The sequence below is a fragment of the Pelobates fuscus genome, chromosome 10, assembly GCF_036172605.1.
Source record: "Pelobates fuscus isolate aPelFus1 chromosome 10, aPelFus1.pri, whole genome shotgun sequence".
Taxonomy (NCBI): domain Eukaryota; kingdom Metazoa; phylum Chordata; class Amphibia; order Anura; family Pelobatidae; genus Pelobates; species Pelobates fuscus.
The window spans coordinates 25,700,803-25,724,545 of NC_086326.1; the positions used below are offsets into that span (position 1 = coordinate 25,700,803).

At 39.4% G+C, this 23,743-nt stretch overlaps 2 protein-coding genes across 7 annotated transcripts in view; one reads left to right on the forward strand and one right to left on the reverse strand.

Annotated features, from left to right (window-relative positions):
• Nucleotides 1-23,743, reverse strand: part of BTAF1 (B-TFIID TATA-box binding protein associated factor 1) — a 398,618-nt gene that overhangs the window by 246,824 nt on the left and 128,051 nt on the right. The gene's annotated exons all lie outside the window — the stretch shown is intronic.
• CPEB3 (cytoplasmic polyadenylation element binding protein 3) overlaps nucleotides 1-23,743 on the forward strand; it is a 101,187-nt gene that overhangs the window by 34,138 nt on the left and 43,306 nt on the right. For all 5 annotated transcript variants that reach the window (XM_063435228.1, XM_063435227.1, XM_063435230.1 and 2 more), the window contains 2 exons: nucleotides 4,430-4,520; nucleotides 19,247-19,303. In XM_063435228.1, coding sequence (XP_063291298.1) covers nucleotides 4,430-4,520; nucleotides 19,247-19,303 — 148 coding nt within the window. The remainder of the gene's footprint in view (nucleotides 1-4,429; nucleotides 4,521-19,246; nucleotides 19,304-23,743) is intronic.

The window sequence follows — 23,743 nt, forward strand, 5'->3', positions numbered from 1 at the left end:
ATGTCTATGAGGAGTTCCTATAGGAAAGCATTGGATTGGCTACAAAGCGGCCATTTTGATTATACAAAGGGAGCGGGGCCAGTGCCGGCAGACCCGTGCGGTGCTGGAAATAAGGTGAGTTTTAAACTTTTATGGGGGGGGGAAGCCACCTAAATAGTGGGTTAAACACTATAGGGTCAGGAATACATGTTTGTGTTCCTGACCCTATAGTGTTCCTTTAAGTTATTCTAAAAGTTAATTCAAAAATATTAAATCGAGGTGTGGGCTGGCTTAAGGTGTTGAATAATCGCTAATCATTTGTTTAATTGGAATGCTTGCGTGGCTCCTAACTATTGGCCTTGGCTTCTAAATTAGAGGGAAATTTTGACGTGACAAACTCATTTATCTGTGCCATCACTTTTGTTTACTGTGGCTAATTTCTATAACCGAGACATGGCATAGCCTTTAATATCTTGTTTATTTCTGCAGTATCTGATTGGTTTGTCCTGTTGTAAGATCTAAAGCCTAGGGATTGCTCCTTGAAATGGCTTTGCCTTCGATTCTGCAGGTAGATAATAGTTTATTGACCTGTGCTATCTTCAGAGGTTGAAGATTGAATATGTGACTCGACTCCATAAACACTGATTTAGCTCTGAAGCTGGCTGGGGAGATGCTAAAGCTATTCTGATCGCATCCAATAGGACAAAATGTTCTTTGATATTGATTGCCCTTCTGAAGAACGCGTTTGTGTGACCTCTACGTGTTTTGTGATAAAAGCATCAAATCTATAGATTGAGTAATAGGTTTTGCAGTCTCTTGTTAAATTCCGTCAAGATTTAGATGCATATCTACAGGAAAATCTCATTTAAAGGGAAATTCTATCCTGTAAGCATGGTACGTGCATAACAATATAGAGATTTGTTTTGTTTATCCATGTCTAACTTGTATTTATTTTTTAATTGCTAACCCTTATTGGTATAAAATGGATCTTGATACTAGTTATTTTTTCATTTATTTATATAGAATATATAAAGATTTTTTTGGGACTATCATTAACATACTTTAATTGCATCATTTTAATAGAGAAATGGTTATCTGTGTGTTGTGGTGTTATACTCAGTAAATCGTAGTTTATATCTCTAAGCCAAAGTCATACACCTATAAACTGATATTGGGATATTAACTTGTAATCAAAACAAAAGCTCCTATTTTAAGTTCTCGTATTTGCTCTAAATCCCCAGGCCGTTTGTCATGAAGTCCGATTTATAACCAGAAAAACGCTCTTCCAATCACCACGTTCCCATACCTTTCTATAGCACTGACCCCACAGCAGAGATTTCTGGGATTTTTTGGGGGGGATTTTTTTTTCCCCCAGAAATAAACCAAATCTCAAAAATCCCTGTGATAGTGCATTCTCTTGTACGGGGCTTAATTATTTTTTTACATTTATTTATTTACGATTTATGTAATGCACAGCACTTGTTTGGTAGAGTATCAACCAAAGCAAACATGTACTTCCTTGTTTCTTGCCGTAAAGTAAAGGTTTAAGTTGACGTCATGTTCTTTAACTGTTAAGCAATACTGTTACTTAACCAGTGGCCCATCACCGCATTATACGGATTACAAACAATCTGGTGGTATGGAGTCCTTAATGCTGTGCCAACTGCACCCTTTGTAAAGGTCAGGCAGACTTGAAATCTTCTAAAGTAGCATTGTAAGGAAACCAGGGATTTTAAATGTTAACCCCTTGGGATCACAGGGAGAGGGGGTCATTCATTTGGTCGGTGTGTTTTGTGTCAATCTTTGTTTATAATGTCTCTATCCGTTATTGGTGTTTTTCCCCCGCACACCTTTTTGAGCAGATGAAATGAAAACTTGGCATTGTCATTACAGTATTAGAGCAGAATGCTGGCATTGGAAACTGGTGTGTGCTTTATTTATTTCATTCACTTTCTGGGATTGAATTAATTTGTAGCAGCCATCGTCTGTAACTTGAAGAGCGAATGTGCGTATCAGCTTTTTTTTACCCCCTTTCTTCTCAAAGCTCTGTAGTACAACAGAAGCAGATTTTTATCAGAAGCCTAATGAACAATACGCAGTGGGCATCAAGTCTACGCACCCTCTGTGAAATGTCCGCTACTGCTCATCTGAAGGCTAAAAGACAACAAATCATGCTGGATGTTTATCGCTTTCATTTTTCACTTAAACACGGTTGCTTTTATTAAATAGACAATTTTTTGATTTTATTTTTGTTTTTGTTGTGTGCAAAAACTGCAAATCCTATTGTGAAGGATATGGATGCACATTCGTGAGATTTTTAACATCCACGTTCAGCTTATAAAGCTGCTTTGCCTTTTTCTGATCTAAAATCTGCCGTCATCAAATGTTGGCAGAAATGGTTCTGAATAGCCCAAAATACAATCTGATGCTGCTCTTGAAACTGTCACTTGCCAGGTCTTTTGGCACTTTGGTCACTGGACCCAAACACACTTTTTAGCTTTCTGGAATGCTTTGTGTGAAGCGGGAAGAACTGGCACTTTTAAAATCTAATCTTGTTACACTTCCTGCCTTTTAAGCAGTTAACTGGTCTTGTTACTTCCTGTTTACTTGGCTCAGTGGGGCTAAATTAAAGAGGCAGGTAATTGCTGAGAGAACCCGCCTTGCAAAAATTTCTCATTGAGCTGCATTGTCAAGTTAGAAGGGGAGAATTTGTAAATGCAGCAGACAGGAGACCTGACGCTTTTGCAAGCTACTTTTAGATGCACCCCCAATGAGAAATATCATTAAATGCATGCATGCTTTATTTTTTGTGGCGTGTCCTTTTAAGTGATTTTGGGGTGTAAATATTGCCCCCTTTAGGCTTTCGGATGAAAAAGGTGTTCCTTTAAAAATGGCACTGTTTTGCATTATCTGTGTCTACTAGTGACTGCCAGACCACCATTAGGGGCGTCTGACATAATTCGATTCCTTATTTAAATCTATTTTTCACCTGATACCAGCATGCGAAGTAGGATGACACTTTAGTGTGTTGTATTTTGAGCCATTGTAATGCCTTCCTCTATGTGTTTTATTTTGTTTGGGAAGCTAGTAAGGTGTCCTAAAAACGAGTGCAGATACTAAATAGGAAATGATTTGTCATGTATGTATGGTTCAAACCAAAATGACTTCACCTGAGAATTTCCTGTCTGCAGAATCCATTCCTTGAATTATTTCACGGTAACCTTCTGTTTTTACAAATATTGCACTCTTTTTATAATATCAAACATTTTATGTTCGTCTGTTCCATGGAAGTCAAAAAATTCTCATTGGCGGGACAAGTAACAGCTGACACCTCAGCTGCTCCCTCAGTATATATGACGAGGGTCATTACTTGCACCATGCTGTATGGAGACTTCTTCCGTTCTAAGTCTGCCCAGCTATGCACCTTATTAAGTTACTGGATTCGGGGAAATGTTTGTAAAGGGGAGATACTTGCTTGCTGTCGCATCAGACAAATTAGTCAAGCTAATCTGTCTTTTATTTACCAATGTGCACAGTGTGTCCGGTTTCAGGATTTTCTAATTTTAAAGTTTGCTGAACCAATATTTAAATTTAACCAGTGTAAGATATTCCGCTCGCCATCAATCTAAATGGCACTGGCCACGTAATTGATTCTGTTATCCATTTGAAGGCCTTGATGTGCAATGGGGTATGTCTGTGATATTTTGTATTGAATTAATAAATGACTGTCGACAGACTTACAAGCCAATAGTGCCAAGCATTTACATTTTGAAACCATATTCATGTGTGATATATACGTAGATAATTTTTGTTCTTTCCTCTGGTGTACTGATATACAGGTATATTTACTAAGCGGTCTTACTTACATCATTGTGTTCTGTGACGTTGAACATAGACATAGAATTTTAGTTTGAAAATCTGCAGGGAAAATTTATAAATGTTTTGTTACAAATCTTCCTCATTTTAAATAAATAAATAAATAATCCTTGTGGTGTGTGTGTGTGTGTGTGTGTGTGTGTGTGTGTGTATATATATATATAATATAATATAATATAATATAATATATATATATATACACCACCACAAGGGTTCCAGTTATTTAAAAAATTATTTCTGACCCCAAAAAAATTATAATAATAACAAAAATAATAATATATATATATATATATATATTTTTTATTATTATTATTTTTGGGTCAGAAATAATGCTGACCAGGTGAATGCAGTTGTAGATTCAGGGACTTTGCACCATTAATGCTCTTGTAGACTAGATAGACTGCCTGTTTTAGTTTTAAAGATATATAATTAATTAGCAAATTCCCCTTCTGGGTGAATGGTGCCTGCCCCAGTTTTAATAGTACTCTAAAAGTCTGTATGTTCTGTATTGCAATTCTTATTAATCGAGCTGTATTTTTATTTATTTTTTTCTATATATTTTTTTCTCTTTCAGGATCGAAATAGACCCTTTGACTCTTTTAACTTGCACTCTTTGGAGAATTCCCTTATGGATATGATAAGGACTGATCATGAACCTCTGAAAGGTAAGCACACATCATATCTAAAGACGGTCAATCGTAACGCACAGCTGTTTCCCCGTGAACTTTGTGTGTATTAAAAAATAAAGTTGAAAGCTTAAATCTTTCAAACTCTTCTCATTACATTGGAATTCCAAAACATTAAAATGTTTAGTGCGGAATAAATTGTGTTCAACTTGGCTGTGGAATAACAAGGCAAAACCGAAATCTCCACTTTGTTATGATGGAGGAGTGTCCTCCTAGACCGCTTCTTCTGTGATTGCAGTAGATACATATGGCAGAACAAAGTATTGAATTCATGTGGCTCCTGCTGGCACTGCTGCAGAGGTGACGATTAGACCCGGGGGATACCAATTTCCACCATCCAGTAGGTACATTACCGTGTCGGATCTTTACAGAAAAAATGTCCACTTTAGAATCAAAATAAGAGAAGGATATTTTTAATAATGTCCTGATTAAGCAAACTGAACTGTCCTTATTTTAGACCCTAATCAATCGGTTCCTCTTCTCTATGCTGATGCCCCTCTTTGGTATATTGTTGGTATGCATGAGTGTGTAACAGCGCTCCACCGCAATAATGCTTCCAGTTATGTGTCTTTAAACTACAAACAATTGTATTTGGAATTCAGTCTGTAAATAAGAACTGGTTCTTGTTCTAAATTACATTTCAATTTTATAAATTGTTTTAGGAAATTGCCTAAAATTTCTCAGAACAGTCCTGCCCTCGTTCATACTCCCTCTCACAACCCTAAAATTAAAGTGCCCCTCTTTGTCCATTTGAAATGTTGTGAGGTATGGCAGATCCCGAACTGTAAAATAGAGCGTCGGTTTAGAGTCTTGGCATTTTGCCTGACCAAAGAGACTGCAAGCAGAGGTGGACTTGTTTAGAAATTGAGACAATCATTCACTCCTAAATTCAGAGCTGCTCCTGAATATCCTTAGTTACCCTTTGATCTGACATAGTATTTCCCTCATATCGCTATATATGGGTGCATGCCTATCCAGTTTAAGACTCGTTTACTGTCCTAATGCAATGTAAAATGACAAGCAAGATATTTACTTTCAGTGATTTGAAAAACGTTCTAGTACCCGCTTATAAGACGATATATATGTTTAATGATTTTTTTTTTTTTTTATGAAATAAAATAAACCAAAAGATAAAAGGCCCTTAACTGTTGCAAAATCCCATCCCGTCTAACGTCATATGGGATGCATGCCTATCTGATGTGTATCATCTCCCTTCCTCTGATTGCTATATCCTACCTTTTTGTGTCACTTTACCCCACTCCCTCTAGCATGTAAGCTCATTGAGCAGGGCCCTCAACCCCTCTGTTCCTGTGTGTCCAACTTGTCTGGTTACAACTACATGTCCGTTCGTCCACCCATTGTAAAGAGCTGCGGAATGTGATGGCGCTAAATAAATAATAACATCATAATAATAATCCTACTCGTCTGTTATTTTGTATTTTATTTTTCTCTCTGCACGTTAAGGCTTGTTTCTATAGAATGTGGAACACCAGGGAGCTAAAGCGTGATAGGATATCGAAATTGGAAACCATGCTAATGCCAATTAATAGGATTTTTGTTTGCCTGCAGTTAATAAAACTAGATTATCCAAGAGGTGAAATAAGCCACATTATATTCCAGTCAAAAAAACATCCCAATATGGGCTGTAACTTGTAAACATGAATATTCCTTTAAAATATTCACTCGTTATTGTTTGACTTGTATGACGATATTAAACCCTCCGTGTTACCTTCCACCGCTGCAGCACAATAATGCCTCTCTTGGTGAATGGGAGAGTGGGCAATGGTGTGCTCTAGAACAAAGCTTCTGAACATGTCTTTCAAGGCCACGCTGACAATAAACCTGCAGATCTAGAAATAAAACCGCATATCTCCATGTAATATAAGGCGTTTGCTGGTCTTTTACCTGCTCCATTCACAGGCTGTTTTAATTATTTATTGAAGCAGAACAGAACCAAAGTATCTCTGTTGTTTGTGCACATTATTTTGCTAATTGTGTTTGTCCTTGGAAAATCCTTGCTTTGTATTGTCAGTACTAGAATCTAAGCTGCCGACTCAAGTGACAAATGAACAGGTCATTGGGGAGATCTGCATATGGCAAATGACTATTATGGAATATCTCTTATCTTTATCAAAATGAGTACGGTAAATTGTGATCTATTTTTTTTGCTCCTATTTATTATTCTGGATTCTTTATTAAGGAAATGTGCCAATCTATTTTCCATACGGTTTGGTCAAATGCCTTTTTAAGCAATTTTCCAAAAAACAAACAAAATATTTCTTACACTCAGAACCTACCCTCACTGTCTATAACATCCTATATGGGAGTTTCTCCTTCCTCATTTTGCATTCAAAATATTTGAGTAGCCAAATCTGGCTTATTCCTAGAAACTGCCATTAACACTTTGGAATTGACCACTAAGAATTTTAATCCATGTATTTACTAAAACTTTACTGTATTTACTCATAAACTTCAACCAGCCATTTGGCCTCAACATTGACCACGCATCGTGCCAGAGCCATATTTCCTCAGGCTTGAAAAAAATCACCTGCCAAACTTCTAAAGCTGTGCTATTCAGACCAGAACTTATCCAACCTAAAGCCAGGGCCAATGTACAGTCTGCTATACCTACAAATGCCAAGAAGGCCTCAGACACTATTAATCCTCTGCATGTACAGCTCACTTCCACTCGCTGGAAATCCAATAGAGCAGTTAGGAATGGAGGAGCACTTCAATGATTCTGGATACCTTTCTGAACGTTGTAAAGATGGGCAATATAACTGGTTTATTGAAGGTTTGGGGCGTTGTCGGTCTAGGATCTACACTCGTGGAAGATTTTCAGTACATTTTCCTTCATGATTAATGTAACATTGTATTTGACAATGAGTTAGCGCACAATCTTTTTTGATAGCTCTCCAACATTGTATTGATGCCTGAACATAGGAACAAAAAATGTGTGGGTGTTGCCTTTGGTGCCCCATACACTACTTGGCTTCAGACGAACTCTTGATGGGCACACATTTTATCTGGAGAGACGTGACACCAACATACACATTTTGACTGTGGAATCTAAGTATCTATTGTACAAACAATGTGTCCAGAGGAGTCTGTGGTTTGTAAAAGACCACAAGCATAGCACACCGTCCAGTGGCCTTGTGGAAGAATTCACATTGTACTGTTAATAACAAATAATATTGAATTTAGCTTTCAATCCTGAGTAAGCATGTTGTTGGCTTCTGCTGTGTTCTACAGACTTTAAAGGATCACTATAGGGTTAGAAACACAAACGTGTATTCCTGACCCTATAGTGTTTAACCCACCATTTAGGTGGCTTGCCCCCCTATAAAAATGTAAAACTCTCCTTATTTCCAGTACAGCGCAGGTCTGCCGGCGCTGGCTCCACCCTCTTTGTGACATCAAAATGGCAGCTTTTAGCCAATCCAATGCTTTACCATAGGGTAAAATCGGCACGAGGGCAGGGCCAAATGCAGTTTTGGCCAATCAGGACCTCCTCATAGAGATGCATTGAATCGATGCACCTCTATGAGGAGAATTCAGCGTCCGCATGCTGCTTTTTCGGCAGCACTGACCCAGGAAGCACCTCCAGTGGCCATCTTAGGGGTGGCCACTTGGAGCTGTCCCTAGAGGCAATGTAAACAGTGCCTTTACTCTGAAAAGGCAGTGTTTACATTAGGAATCGAGCGATTATCGGTTTTACCGATATTATCGGCCGATATTCAGTATTTTCTGCAATATCTGTATCGGCCTATAGAGATACCGATATTGTGGATAATACATAACAGGATCGCCGGGCCCATTACAAGCCCGGCGATCCTGGTGGGTCCGCAGCAAGCTGTTACCTTCCCAGCAGCTCCCCTGTGTAAATCTCGCGAGTCCCGCGGCTGTCGGAGCGTTGCTACGGGTTACCATGGCAACACTCCGCGGAGCACGCAGGCCTTAAGATTTACACAGGGTAGCTGCTGGGAAGGTAAGTAACAGCTTGCTGCGGGTCCACACTGCTCAGTACATGCCACTAGACGACCAGGGAATGCCATAGCCCCCCTCCCTGGCCAGGTAACAAGCAGGGAGGGGGGACAAAAAAAACCAAAACATATAAATATTAAAAATAAAATATGCCCGCCCCCCATTTTACACAAATTACATGCCTTCAGAAACACACACAGACTCTGCAATAAATATATATATACACACTGCATTAACTTTACGCACACTACAAACACACTGCATTCACTTTACGCACACTACAAACACACTGGATTCACTTTACGCACACTATAAACACACCCTGCATCCACTACACAAACACACAGCTCCCCTGTCTAAACACACTGCATCCACTACATGTGGCATGTATATTTTGTGCATTTACCTTTTAGAAATATTAAATTTTTTTTCAAAATGGTAAATGTACAGAATATCGGCAAGTTATCGGCTATTGGCCTGAAAGTTCACAGATTATCGGTATCTGCTCTAAAAAAATAAATATCAGTTGATCCCTAGTTTACATGAAAAAAGCCTGAAGGGAACTATTACACTCACCAGAACAACTACATTAAGCTGTATGGTGACTATAGTGTCCCTTTAAATATCAATGATTTACTTTCCTAGTTGTGAAAGTGTAGGTTTTGAAGGCTTTTGTGGTGAGCTGCGTAGAGTAGGCAAACATACAACATGTTGGCCCCAAGTAGGAGCACAGTACATGGACCTCCTTCTAAATGATAAGCAGCTGGTATATCTAGTTATCTTTTTGTAGGCAAATACATTTTTCGCTTTTATTTTCACTAGTTGTAAAATGCATATAAATTAATATATTATTCCTATTTTTACTTAACCCCTCACTAGGTTTTAGTGAATTTAATGGATATTGGAAGCCACTGAAATCGCTGTAAAATTCTTAAATTTCACCATTAACATTTTTATTTTTTTTAACAATTTAGTGATTATACCCCCAAAGAAATGTCTATATTTTTGTTCTGGGGGTATATGGAAAAACAGCCTGCAAACTGCGCATCTGCTATCTGCAATCTTTATTCCCCCCATTCCTCCCCCAACACCTTCGTCTCCAGCCTAGACTCTCCTCCAATGCCCAGAAATACTCCAATCAGAGGCTTGTCATTTAGAGTATACATGTGATGTAGTACAGCTCATTGAGAAGGGTGGAAGGCCGGCGTGTGCTAGCTTAGCGTACCTCTCGCTTACATTACCTCTGTGGAGCTAACGGAATTCAAATAAATCGTTCTTGGCTTTCTGAGTGACCGCCAGGGAGGCGTTTCTGCTCCTATTTATATAAAAATGCAGATTTCTATTGAAATGACATTCAACACACAAAACACTTCTTCAGCAAGCTTATGTGTCTAGAGTTTTCATTTAATCTGTGTATTGGAAGCCACCAAATGGAGAGCCCCCTACATACTACAACTATAGCTGCAGTCGCTCGATATCCAGCATCTCTGTGTGCATGGCATCGAGGGCATGGGTTGGACAATATATATCTGTATCTGACATGCAAAGGGCGTTTTTAGTTTGAAGGCGTTTTAGTGGCTCAGGCAGCTGACAAGAACAAGTTAAAAATAGCAGTCCAAAGGCAGGTGACAGAATGTCACTCAGACGGCACCTGGCACAGGGACCCGCATAGAAAGCAGACTCTCCAGATGTCACGCTCTGTGTTCTATTTTCGTTTTCTAAATAGCAGTATTTCAGCCAGTCTGATTAAAGTGACGGAGATGCATGATCCCAAGGGAGTGGGGTTCTAATGAAGACCATGTGCATGGAAGTGAGAAGACCTTTAAATTATCTTAAATAAATCACAATTTGCATTTCTATTGGAAATTCTATTTTTGGCTCCTTTTAGGTCTTCGGGGAGAGGTATTCTGGTCTGAAGGCTTGTATGCCTTTTAGACGTATTGTGGTTTCTATTTCACTAACCTTTCCGTGGTTTAATTACCTCTAAGAATGTCTGATGGTTCTAGAAAAGAGAATTCATCTGTGTATATATATATAAGCTTTCTCAAAACTGACCCTTGATAGGTGTACCGGGGTCATTAATGTCCCCAATCTCCCCCTCCCCCCCCTCTCCTGTTTCAAAACTGTGACCTAGTGTGGAGCCAGTATGGACCCATAACATTTTGGGTTTTATGCCTAAACCTGGAATCCGTGAATTTCAAAGTTTAGGTCAACTGCCCTATTTTTTTTGGCTATTTCGACCATGTTTATATGGTCTTTTTTTCATTCTAGGCTTGGTAAATGACGCATATTTGAATGTAGCATGTTTTTCGGTTAGGTTAAAATAATGGTCATGGAAAAACTTGGCTGTTTAATTTATAACTGAGATCTGCCTTTTTTTACATTTTTTTTCTAGGTTTAATCTTGTCTTGCTTATCTAATTATTTTGTGACCCAAATGGGTCAATGACTGCCATTTTAACAACCAGTAAACGAACGAGTGTAAAGTCTGCTCCGTGATGCAGAGAGCGTTTTATACTTGTCCTGCACATTCCACCTGGTTTATTCTGTGACTAAACTGACATGAGGACTCAAGTCTCCCTTGACCTTTACAACAATATTTCCATCAGTCAGTCAATCTGTAACAAACACAATCTTGTAGAAATTAGACTTAATTATGCAATTCATAACGGTTTCCAGTACTGAAAACTTTCACCTGGGTTAGTAGCTATATTGCAAAATGCCAATACAGGCTCGACAAGTATTCCTGTACAATGCTCAACAACAACTAGCAATGGAAAATGTATTGTTTAAATTAAACACAGAGCACCATAACAACTTGGATAGTTGGATTGAAGTTGTTGTGGTGCCATGAAGTCTCTGGCGTCCGCGTGCCTTTAGAGCTTAAATCGCTCACAAACCGTTTAAAGTCCAGTATCCAGCAGCCGATCGTTCTGCCCCAGTCCTTCTGCTGCTCGGATTCTTGAAAGCAGGAGCCAGTTTGGACCTGGAGTCTGAGACTCTGTGAGGCTTCTTCTTTTAAGAATCTGAGAGATTGGGCGTGGGACACCTGGACTTTATGGCTAAATCGTGTTTGAACAGTTTAACCCCTAAAGGTATGAAGGCGCCAGGGATTTTCTGGCACAATAACAGCTGCCCTCCAATGAAGCTGTTATGGTGCCCTGGGGGTTCCATTAATTGTTTTCCCAGTTTTGTTGCCATTGTTTATATGTCCAGGCTCGTTCTGACCTTTTTATACAGCGTACTCTACAGCCTGTACTACGATTTGAAATCTAGCTCCAAACCGAGGGTTGGTCGTCCTCTAAAGCTAATCAGTCCGTACAGATTATGATCCATAGGTCGGTTTGTCCCTGTTGTTCTCCTGAATATTCGGTATTCCCCATCCCATGCTATCAGCCAAGCCACAGCTTTATAGGGCTGTGTTAGCCATCCTTGACACTACAGATATTCAGGAACTACACCCTCCCCTTCACAAGATTGTCTGTTATGGGCATTGCCTGCAGTACTAACCTTAACCCTTACCGTCCTAGAATTATACCTGTGTTGGAGTTGCACATGCCGTGAACAAACCAGTTTCATTCCATGACGGTTGTCCTGTCTTTTCCCAAAACTATAAAGTTGGTCTGAGGCTTATTTGTCAGACCGTAATAGCATTGTAAGACTAACTGCTTTGGAGTCAATGGCATGAGCGTGGCGTGCCTTCGAAAACAGATTCTCTAAAATAATATCTGCGTTTTTGAAGTTCTCCCCTTATTTAAGAGTATAACAAAATATCATTTATTGTATAATAAACCAATCATAAAAAATGAAACAACATCTCAAAACGTCCAGTATCAGATGTAATCGTGATGAATAGTAAGGGGCCCCTTATTCATATTCTTGTCGACAAAGGACTGATGTAAAAAATCAGAGATGTGCACATTAGCATAAAAACTATATGTGAACTCAAAAAAGTTCAAGCAGTAGGCTCCAGTCCAGTCCGTGAAAAAATATATAAGTGGATAAACGGATAGTGCCCAGACGACCAAGCCGTCTTACGGAGAGGGAGCTCAAACACCAGCCAAACACCCTGGTCAAGACTAAGAGGGAAGCGATAGGGATGGCCCCAAAGGTGAAAAATCACATCCAGATATGGAAAACTATGGGGATATCACTTCAGCAACTTACCCTATCCGTCCGACCATCGGGTGAGAAACTGGGAGCACATAAACTCCAAACCGTGAGGGCTGCAGGAAAAAGGCCGTTCTCGCCAGGTCGCTTGCCGAAAATCAATGGCGGGTCGTAAAGGACGAATCGGCTGGGAAGTTCAAATCCGTCGGCGGTGTGGTGAGGTAGCAGACAGCACGTCTACGCGTTTCGTCCTAGCTGGAGGACTTTTTCAAGACAATGTCTGCTGTCTAAGAGCCGGGTTTATATACCCACTCTTAATTGATTCATAGAATGGTCATGATTGTTAATTGATTCATAGAATGGTCATGATTGTTAATTGATAAACTGAGATCATTACAGATCTAAAGTAAATGGTCATAATTGTTAATTGATAAACTGAGATCATTACAGATCTAAAATAAAATATGCTGCAAGTGGATAGAAAAACACAAAATATAATAAATGAAAACATATATCCTTATTAGGACAATCTCATTGTCCTTATTAGGACGCAGCCCTACTGTTATTTCATCCCATTGGGTATATTTATTTCTCACTGTCAGTCCATATTACATTTACATTTTGTTTTCTGTGTTCTGAGCGCCGTTTTGGTCTGACATTGAGTATACCGATTAGCCTTTCCATCCCCTGTTTAGATTTTAATAGTTTATTTCTACTCAGTCACGATTATGCCCCTCCTTAGCCTTACAGAAAGGAATAGCAGAAGGTTAAATTTATTAATAGAAAAAGATAAAGATGAGAACTTTTCCTCCCACATATCAGAACCTTCCCTAAAATCCCTCTTTTTCGAGTTAGAGAAACAACTAAAAACTGAGATGAGGGATTGGTGGGATCATGCATTGTTAGAAAAATATCTTGATCAAAAACTGATCCCAAGAGGCCTGAGGTTTGACAAGAAACCTTTTTTTACGGACCATTCTGAATTGGAAAATGAATGGTTGGTAGCCTTAGATAACTGCTCTATGATACTCATGAGAATTCTGGTTAGGTATAGAGAATACAGATTGAAAAAGACTGAAAAGGAGATCGAAATAATTCATTGAAAGATCAATACCACTGACCAACCCGACTCAATAACAGAGTTGGATACTACTATGAACAATAGGATTATTAGATTTGAGAAAGACCTGGTCACCAAAAAGAACACCAAATACACAAGGGACCTAAAGGACTATGCAAGTGGCTGCATCAGAAATTGGCAAAGAAAGACCTTGAGATCGAAAAGGGACACAACTACTCCTTTTCCGAGGAAGGATTCTAGAAGTCAATACCCTGACCATTTCCAGCCAACTAAAGGAAAAAGGACTACCAACTATGCTAATCGCTCCTATGGATCCAAGAGGACTCCCCAATGGAGCCCGAAGACCTATGCTGAAGCTGTCCAATCCAAACCATACAATTCCTTCAATCAGAACCACCGTACCAGAAATAATCACTATCAGAAAGAGAAAGGTACTCATTATACCGCCAATACACCTCATCGTGACCGATGGAGGAGACAGGACAACCCCAACTTTATCCCCTTATTGGAGACCACAGACCGAGGTTCCATGGAGGGGTCAGGTCCCCGGACCAAGCATGAGGAACTAGGAGCGCGTCCCAAACCCCCCAGAGTTCTCCACCGGGATAATCCAGTTGAGGCTCATTTTTTAGAAGAGAGCCCTGTGGATCGACCCAAAACGTTCCCACTTTTTTCCAAAATAGGGAGCAAGAAAAGAGATGCACCCACAGGGGAACGAGAGGAAAGGGAAACAAACCCCAACAAGATGAGATGCCTCCCATAACTGGAATTTTCAACCTATCCACCCATGTATTGACCGCACCTGAGATCTCCTTACTCAACAAGGGTCTGAGTTTTGCTCCGTTTAGGAATCCGGATATCCTAGATCTATTTCGAGATCTTAACCAATTTATTAGAAAATTAACCTTAACCAGGTCGTTTAATATCAAGGATGCCAATAGCGTTCACACGGCTTCGTTCTTTCTAAATGATCCACAAGATAAAATCATTCTGAAGAACCTGATGAGCCTACTAAATGATCAAACTGAAGCCCTTGGGGAAGTTGATGCCCTGGAGGTGTTGGAGGCTAGTGTATCTACAGGACTTAAAACTCGTTCTACATACTATCCTCTAGCCGACAAAGGAGGGTTCATTCCTATCTTCTATGAATTGGTTATGAAGGATTTTAAACACCTGGTCCTGGATCTTGAGAAGCAACAGAAAGATCGTAAATTGGAACACAATCTTACTAATCTCGAAATGTCAGCCCTAAAGGGCCTTAAAAAGGATAATAACATCATCATAAAGGGAGCAGACAAGGGAGGAGGGATTGTCCTTCTCAATAGAGAGGACTACTTGGGTGAAGCCAATCGAATTCTTGGAGACCAAGAATACTATCAAGTTCTTACCTTCAACCCCTCAACCCGCTTTACCAAAGAATTACGGATTTGGGTAAATAAGATGTTTGACATGAAGGTTATTGACAAAATGGAGAAAGGTTTCCTCCTCTCTGGTGAAGGCAATATCCCCATTTTTTATTTTCTCCCCAAGATTCATAAATCTCTCTCTCACCAACCCGCCGGGGAGACCCATCATTTCATCTATTGGTTCTCTGACTGCACCACTCTCAAAATGGGTAGACACTCACCTTCAAAAAATTATGATTCACCTCCCCTCCTACATTAAAGATACAGGACACGTGTTGTCTCTGATGCAGGAGGTTGTGTGGCAGGAGAACTTCTGCTGGCTAACGATTGACGTGGCGGCCTTATACTCCAACATTGACCACCAGTTAGGTTTGAAAGCGGTCAAACATTTCCTTTTGGAAGACCCCCTTCTTCCACGATTTCAAGTGGAAGCCATTGTTGAAAGTATATCCTTCATTTTAACCCACAACTATTTTAGTTTCAATGGGCAATTTTATTTACAGAAGAAAGGGACAGCAATGGGGGCGAGCTTTGCCCCAGCATACGCCAACATCTTTATGGGTTTATGGGAGCATTCCAACATCTACCATAACCCTATCTGGAAGAGGCACCTGAAATTCTACAAACGCTTCATTGATGACATCCTGATCATTTGGGAAGGTGATCTAAATGAAGCTGAGGAGTTCGTTCAAAGTCTCAATAACAACGAGTGGGGGCTCTCCTTCACGAGCAACAAAAATAGATCTACTATTGAATTTCTGGATTTAATCCTGAGTGGGAAACCTGGTTATGTCCACACCAGAACATATAAAAAACAGGTGGATGTCAATGGTTTTTTACACTCCACGAGTGGTCATCATCCTACGTGGATTAATAATATCCCGTTTAGCCAGTTCACCAGGCTCCGACGCAATTGTTCCTTTTTGGAGAATTTTGAAGAGGAGTCGTTGGACCTTTGCCAGCGATTTCTGGATAAGAATTATGACCCTAGCATCATTGGTCGGGCGTACCAGAAGGCTAGAGGGCTCAATAGAGATTCCCTTATCAACCAGCGTAAAATTGGAATGGACGGAAAGAACTCTATAATTATCCCTGGGTTTGCAGCTGATATACTGATTTCATCACCTTCCCCCTCAGTCAAACATAGGGAGATTCTATCTCTATTGGAGAATCATCCGATAATAAGGAGACCTAAACCGAGGATAGACTTTCACATCAGTACTAGAGAGGTGGGTCAGAATAAAGGTCCCATCTTCTCGACAACGTACAATAGGGCGTACAACCAGATCATTCATATCCTAAACAATCATTGGTCTATTCTGCGGTTGGATCCATGGCTTCGTTTCAGTATCCCTGAAGTACCCAGAGTAACATTCCGTAAAAATAGGAATCTAAAGAACCTATTGGCCCCTTCCAAATTTCCGACTGCAAAAACTAATCAAACATCGATATTATGTGAAGCAGGAAATTTCAAATGTGGTGCCACCCGATGCTTAACCTGCCAACACATATGTCACGGAAAAAATAATTTTCCCCCTTCCTCTAAAGATGAGAACTTCCATACAACCACTAGAATCTCGTGCAATACCTCATTTGTGGTATATCTGTTGATATGTACTTGTGACTTGCTATATGTAGGTCAGACTTCGAGACCATTAAAAGCCAGGTTCAGGGAACACAGACGAGCCATCAGCAACCGTGATAAAAAATCTCCAGTAGCCAGACACTTCCAAATGGCCCATGACAGTAACCCTTCACAGCTTTTAGTAATGGGCATCGAGCATATTGCAGAGAATATACCCAATAGAAAATTAGCCTTAATTACAGCAGAAACTAAATGGATCTTTAGACTCAACACACTTACTCCTAATGGGTTAAATGAAGAAGTGGAATGTAACATTTAAAATTTGGAAGACATACTTATTTGCCCCTGTGAGTGAAAGATCTTTCACTGTCTCTATATGTGGGAGAGGATGAATCGGGAACCACATATATATTACGATTCACCTTAGACCCCATGGTCTCTTTAACACTTATATGAATCCTATATGAGTGTTCAGCATTTTTTTCCAATGTTCTTTTTCTTAATTATACATATAAATATATATACAAAAATATAGTGCTCAACATTTATTTTAATGTTCTTGTTCCTAATCTAATATATATAAATAACAGATTTTTATAAAACAATTGAACTATATTATCATTATTATTATTTACAAAAAAAAAAAAAAAAAAAGGCTCACAAATCAAGATTGATTAATTATCTCTGTTAAACTTGAGATTGAAATACTTTATTAGTAAAAATAAAAGTAAAAATAAAAATATATTTTTAATCTTTATTTTATGTCTATATATATATATTTTTCGATGTTAATAATATGAGATTGTCCTAATAAGGATATATGTTTTCATTTATTATATTTTGTGTTTTTCTATCCACTTGCAGCATATTTTATTTTAGATCTGTAATGATCTCAGTTTATCAATTAACAATTATGACCATTTACTTTAGATCTGTAATGATCTCAGTTTATCAATTAACAATCATGACCATTCTATGAATCAATTAACAATCATGACCATTCTATGAATCAATTAAGAGTGGGTATATAAACCCGGCTCTTAGACAGCAGACATTGTCTTGAAAAAGTCCTCCAGCTAGGACGAAACGCGTAGACGTGCTGTCTGCTACCTCACCACACCGCCGACGGATTTGAACTTCCCAGCCGATTCGTCCTTTACGACCCGCCATTGATTTTCGGCAAGCGACCTGGCGAGAACGGCCTTTTTCCTGCAGCCCTCACGGTTTGGAGTTTATGTGCTCCCAGTTTCTCACCCGATGGTCGGACGGATAGGGTAAGTTGCTGAAGTGATATCCCCATAGTTTTCCATATCTGGATGTGATTTTTCACCTTTGGGGCCATCCCTATCGCTTCCCTCTTAGTCTTGACCAGGGTGTTTGGCTGGTGTTTGAGCTCCCTCTCCGTAAGACGGCTTGGTCGTCTGGGCACTATCCGTTTATCCACTTATATATTTTTTCACGGACTGGACTGGAGCCTACTGCTTGAACTTTTTTGAGTTCACATATAGTTTTTATGCTAATGTGCACATCTCTGATTTTTTACATCAGTCCTTTGTCGACAAGAATATGAATAAGGGGCCCCTTACTATTCATCACGATTACATCTGATACTGGACGTTTTGAGATGTTGTTTCATTTTTTATGATTGGTTTATTATACAATAAATGATATTTTGTTATACTCTTATATATATGTGTAGAGTATTCTGATTCAGATAAGACTCACCCAGTACATTCAATTGTGGTTTATGGTGGTCATTGTGGTGATCTCGGCGAGATTGGTCATTTTTAAGTTTATTGATATTTTCATCTTGATTTTTATGTAGATCTGCATAATTAATTGGAGCGCTCACATACCAGTTATATCTTTTCGGTTTCATTTAATAAGTCGCTCCCTTGTATGTGACGCAGCCCTACTGTTATTTCATCCCATTGGGTATATTTATTTCTCACTGTCAGTCCATATTACATTTACATTTTGTTCTCCCCTTATTTAATGCAATTTATAATTGTATTTGTTTTTAATTTCTTAAATGAGGTTCTGTGGATTACAGTTTGACCCTCCTAGATGTCCATTTAATTTCTCCAGAGTGTTAATTTGATTACGTGTTTAAAAAATAAAAAATAAAAATCTCTTATGGTAAACAGTTTTTGTTCTCTTTATCCCTCTCGTAATAGTAAGCTGATCTTCTCTATTTGTTTAAAGGAACACTTGTAATAATGGCCAACTCTGTCAAGAGTCCTTCTTCAACTTGCCTGCAATATAGTCTGTTAGGGTTATTCCCATAACTCTTAATTTGCTGTGAATCAAATCGGAATGGAAAAATGATGCAAAAAAGCTGACCTAGAAAAATTCTCACAACTTGCCTTTTTTATTATTTATTTTACCCTTGCCATTAAGATTTCCTTAGTGAAAATTTTGAGTTTACTGAATAACCCTGTTCATGTTTTTTAATTCCGTCACAAGTCTCTGTAATCCCCATTAGGGGATCCGAAGTACATAGTCCTAATTAATTTTCTCCTTTTGTTTTTTTTTCACAGCTCGAATGGGGATAAATTTTCATCACCCAGGAACAGATAACATTATGGCACTCAATAGTAAGTTTCTTGTTCAGTGGACTGCATCTCGTACAATAATGTCACGTTTGTGATCTATTTCTCACTTGTTTTTGTTAATTTACCTTTTCATATTATTTGAAATGGTTTTAATTAGAACCTTTGCAGTTATTGCTACATTTCACATTTTGCAGGTATAATGTTATAGTGTGCTTTTCTGGTTTCCATTTTGTTTTTTCTGTATTTTTATATATTGATTTAAAATATCAATCTATCTCCTACTTTTGACTTTTAAAGCCGTTATGGGTGCAGCTAGTCTCAGTCCATGTGTGTTTGTCTTCAAGTTGTGTGAACGAACTTATTATACTTACAAGGAATGGCAAATGGCTCTATAAAGGATAGATATATAGATGATCTTCTTAGGCAGTTCACAATTACGTGGGCTTCTCTAGGCACTAGAGCTCTTTACATCTGTGTTGATTTTTAACTTTAAAGGGTTACTCCAATCCTTTTCCAAGAACCCTTTAATTTAATTTCTAATGCTGTATTGAGCATTTGTACTTCGGTGACCCCCTGCCTTGTAAAGAACAACACACATGAAATCCGGTATCGGGTGAAGCTCCCCGCGCTGGTTTCCATGCCTATGTCTGATGTCACGGCCTCCCTCTTTGGGTTAAATCAAATGTTTAAGTAGAAGCATTTGGTTAGGGGGAGGGTGGACTTAGGGCGGATTTTTTGTGTTGGTTTGGGTTTTTATTGTAAATTGGGAGGGAGAGCAATAAGGTAAGGAGGGAACAGACCAGCTTTCCCTTGCAGGCGACTGTAGGGGTGCAGATAGCTCCTGGCACACAAATCTAGCTGCATGTAGAGCAGAAGTGGTTTGGAGTTTGGATTATTCGTTAATAATCTTCTCTCATTTTATCTATATTTGCCTAGCTCTGGTCAAGTTCTATAAACGTTATTAAGGATGGAATAAATGATTAACTTCGTATTAAGATTATTGTGATAATGCTATGAATATACCAGGAAAGGACTTGGCTCCACAACTCGAAGCTTTCGAAATGCTGCACCCGTCAAATGTGTAAAGAAAAGCAATTAAGAACACAATACTTAAAACTCTCCCCTGGAATTGTTCTTTCTGTATCAAAGGAGACTGGCTACCTCAGAAATAATTTGAGATGTTATTTATAGGTTGATTGTCTCAATATCTATTGTCCATGTTCGAGTGTTTATAACCCAATGCTATTTTCAGCTGTTTTATACCAATTTTCTGTTTTGTAGCTCTGAAGACTGTGCACGTCGATTACATTTTATTTTTGAATTTCTACCATGGTGGACGATTCTTTCCACTGACTGGATTCTTTGTAGAGTTTTTGAGACATCTGGCCTGTTTTGTTTGGGAGTCTGTGTAAATGATTATATTAGGTGCCAGGTTCTGATGATGAATTTAGAAGTTTGTGTGGATCTGTTATCTAGATTTTCCAGCAAAATTTAGTTTGACCTTCTATAGACTAGCTATAGCTAGTGTCTTAAGGTGTTTTCCTGGTACTACAGGATCCCTTTAATGACTCCAGGAGATTTAGTTCAAATAGTAGTGCAAGATCCTGTCATAACATGCAATTTAGTGCAAATACAAAGTGTAACTTTTATCTATGGAGCAGTTTTTATGTTCATTAAATATTACCTGCTATAACCACCAGAACAACTGCAGCTTAATGTAATGTAGTAGTGGTTCTGGTGTGTATATTATGTTCCTGCAGGCCTTTTAATCTAAACACTGTAAATATTTTTTTGGTAGACTGGAGATTTAGTAGACTAAAACATCTTTTTAGTCAAAAGACTATGACTAAAACCAGTTAGTTCAATTTGCCCAAAAATTAACACTGCTGTGGTTATCTAGCAGTGTATGTGGCTTTCCTGAGGTCCAGTGGGGCTGGTCAGGTACTGGTCAAGGGCAGGAGCTGCGATTGCTGCTGCCAGCTACCCTACTCCAGTAGGGATTTCCATTCACAAGTGCGGGGAGGAAGTGATCTGAGATCACTTCCTCTAAGTGCTGCAATAGGTAAATTGAGGATTCTCCCTCACCACCACCGCTTGGGTTGCACTAGCAGATATTTGAAGTCCTACTGGGACTCCTCGTAGGCCAGAGCCTGTTTGGTGCAACGGCACCTCAAGTGCCATAGGTTGCTGACCCCTGGAATACACATAAAGGGGGCTTATTGTTACCAGCGAGTGTCCTTTTTATTTTTTTTTAATTTCAATCAATGATCTGGTTTTGTACATTGAATGTCTAAAAATGGGGTTGCATTTAAACGGTAGTGCATTTAATGACTGAAAGTGGTATTTTGGGTGCTTGAATGCACAGCAATAAAATAAATAACCCAACAAAATCGTCTAAACGTTGATAATACAGATACAGTATATCCTAGCCATTTGTAATGTGTCATCTGAGGTTATCTACCCTGTTCGTCCTTTGAAATGCTGAAAGTATTAATCCAATATCACATGTATTCACGATGCCATGTGTTCTAGAATACTGAGCAGAGTGCACATTTCTGAGTGTTTACAATGTGGCAATTCCCTTGCCAACTCTCCACAATTCCCAGTTAGCTGAACTCCTCTGTATGTTTCAGTGTACACCCACAAACTCTGCAGTTAGCTGTATTTTTAAGCCATTATTATTTGCATTACTCATGCACAGCATGTGGTTGTAACATAAGCAACGGCTTGTTTTTGGCTGCTTTTTATTTAGTTAATGTATTTTTGTTACATGTGTCTAGTGCTGAAATGACACATAACAGTCAGGTCTAGGTTTTGTGAAAAATAACCCTGAAGCCACGTTTGGCTAAATGCATCTTCTGCATCAAAATTGCCATGGTCTGAAATACACAAGATAGAAAGGAAAAACATACAATGATTGTCCACAGCATTAAAACCACCTGCCTAGTTTCGTGTAGGTCCTCCTTGTGCTGGCAAAACTGCTATGATTAGACAAGACCTCTGCATGTGTTATGTGGGATCTGCACCAATACGTTAGCAGCAGAGTCCTGCAAGTGGTGAGGTGGGCCCCCCATGGATCAGATTTGTTGTTCCAGAACATCCCACAGATGCTGAGTCAGATTGAGATCTGGGGAATATAGAGGTAAAGGCAACACCTTGAACTCTTTGTCATATTCCTCCAAACTATTCCTAAATTTACTGCTAAAAGAGCCACTTCCATCAGGGAAGAAATAGAAGTCTAGGTAGGTGATACGTGTCAAAGTAGCATCCACATAAATGCCATGATCCAAGGTTTCCCAGCAGAACATTGTCCAGAGCATAACATTGCATCCACCCACCTCCCTTCTTCCCATAGTGCATCCTAATGCCATCTTTTCCCCAGGTAAATGGCGCACACACCCAGCCATCCACTTGATCAAAAAGAAAACGTGGTTCATCAGACCATTACTCCATGGTCCAGTTCTGATGTGTACTTCCCCAATGAAGGCGCATTTAGTAGTAGACAGGTGCTACACAGCCCCATACGCAGTAAACTGCGCTGCACGGTGTGTTCCGACACCTTTCTATCATGGTGGTCATTACGTTTTTTCCGCAATTCTTCAGTGTGATCCGAGTAGACTAACTACCGTAGCTCCCCACGTGCATCAGTGAGCCATGGGTGCCCATCGCCTTGAATCTGGTTCACTGGTTGTCCATTATTGCACCATTTTTGCTAGGTACTAACCACTGCATACCAGGAACACCCAAAAGACTTGCTATTTTGGGGATGCTCTGACCCGGTCGTCTAGCCATCTCTATTTGGCCCTTGTCACTCCTATCTTTTCCCTTGCCCATTCCTCCTGCTTTCAACACCTGAAATTCAAGAACTGACTGTTCACTTGCTGCCTAATACATCCCACACACTGACAGCCGCCATTGTAACAATAGTATCAATGTTATTCACTTAACCTGTTAATGTTGTGGCTGGTTAGTGTGTGTGTGTGTGTGTGTGTTATCTCTGTTCAGAGAAAAGGCAGTGTTTACATTGTTGCCTAGTAACACACTCAGACTGCTTCTAGAGGTGCATACTCTCAGTGCTGCACAGTGTGCAGCATCTACATTCCCCATAGAGATGCATTGATGCAATGTATCTTTATGCTGATTGGTGCTGCATGAGGTTTTGCCACACATGCGCAATAGCCTCCCAAAGCTTTCCTATGGATTTACGGAGATCATAAGATTGATCTCAGTCATGGAGGTGGGGCCAGCTGCGACAAGACCATCAGTGCGTGGGGAAACAAAAAGGTGAGTAAAAAACCCTTTCCCATATGATTGGAGGGGGATTGGTCACCTAAACAAATACACCCACTGAACGACACACACACACACACACACTCTCGCTGACAGACGCACACATTAATTTTCCTTTTTTTTTTCCCATTTGAATCTGACCACCCAGCCTCTCTACCTTTTGTGAGAGCTGGAGTGGTTCGACTTTCCCTG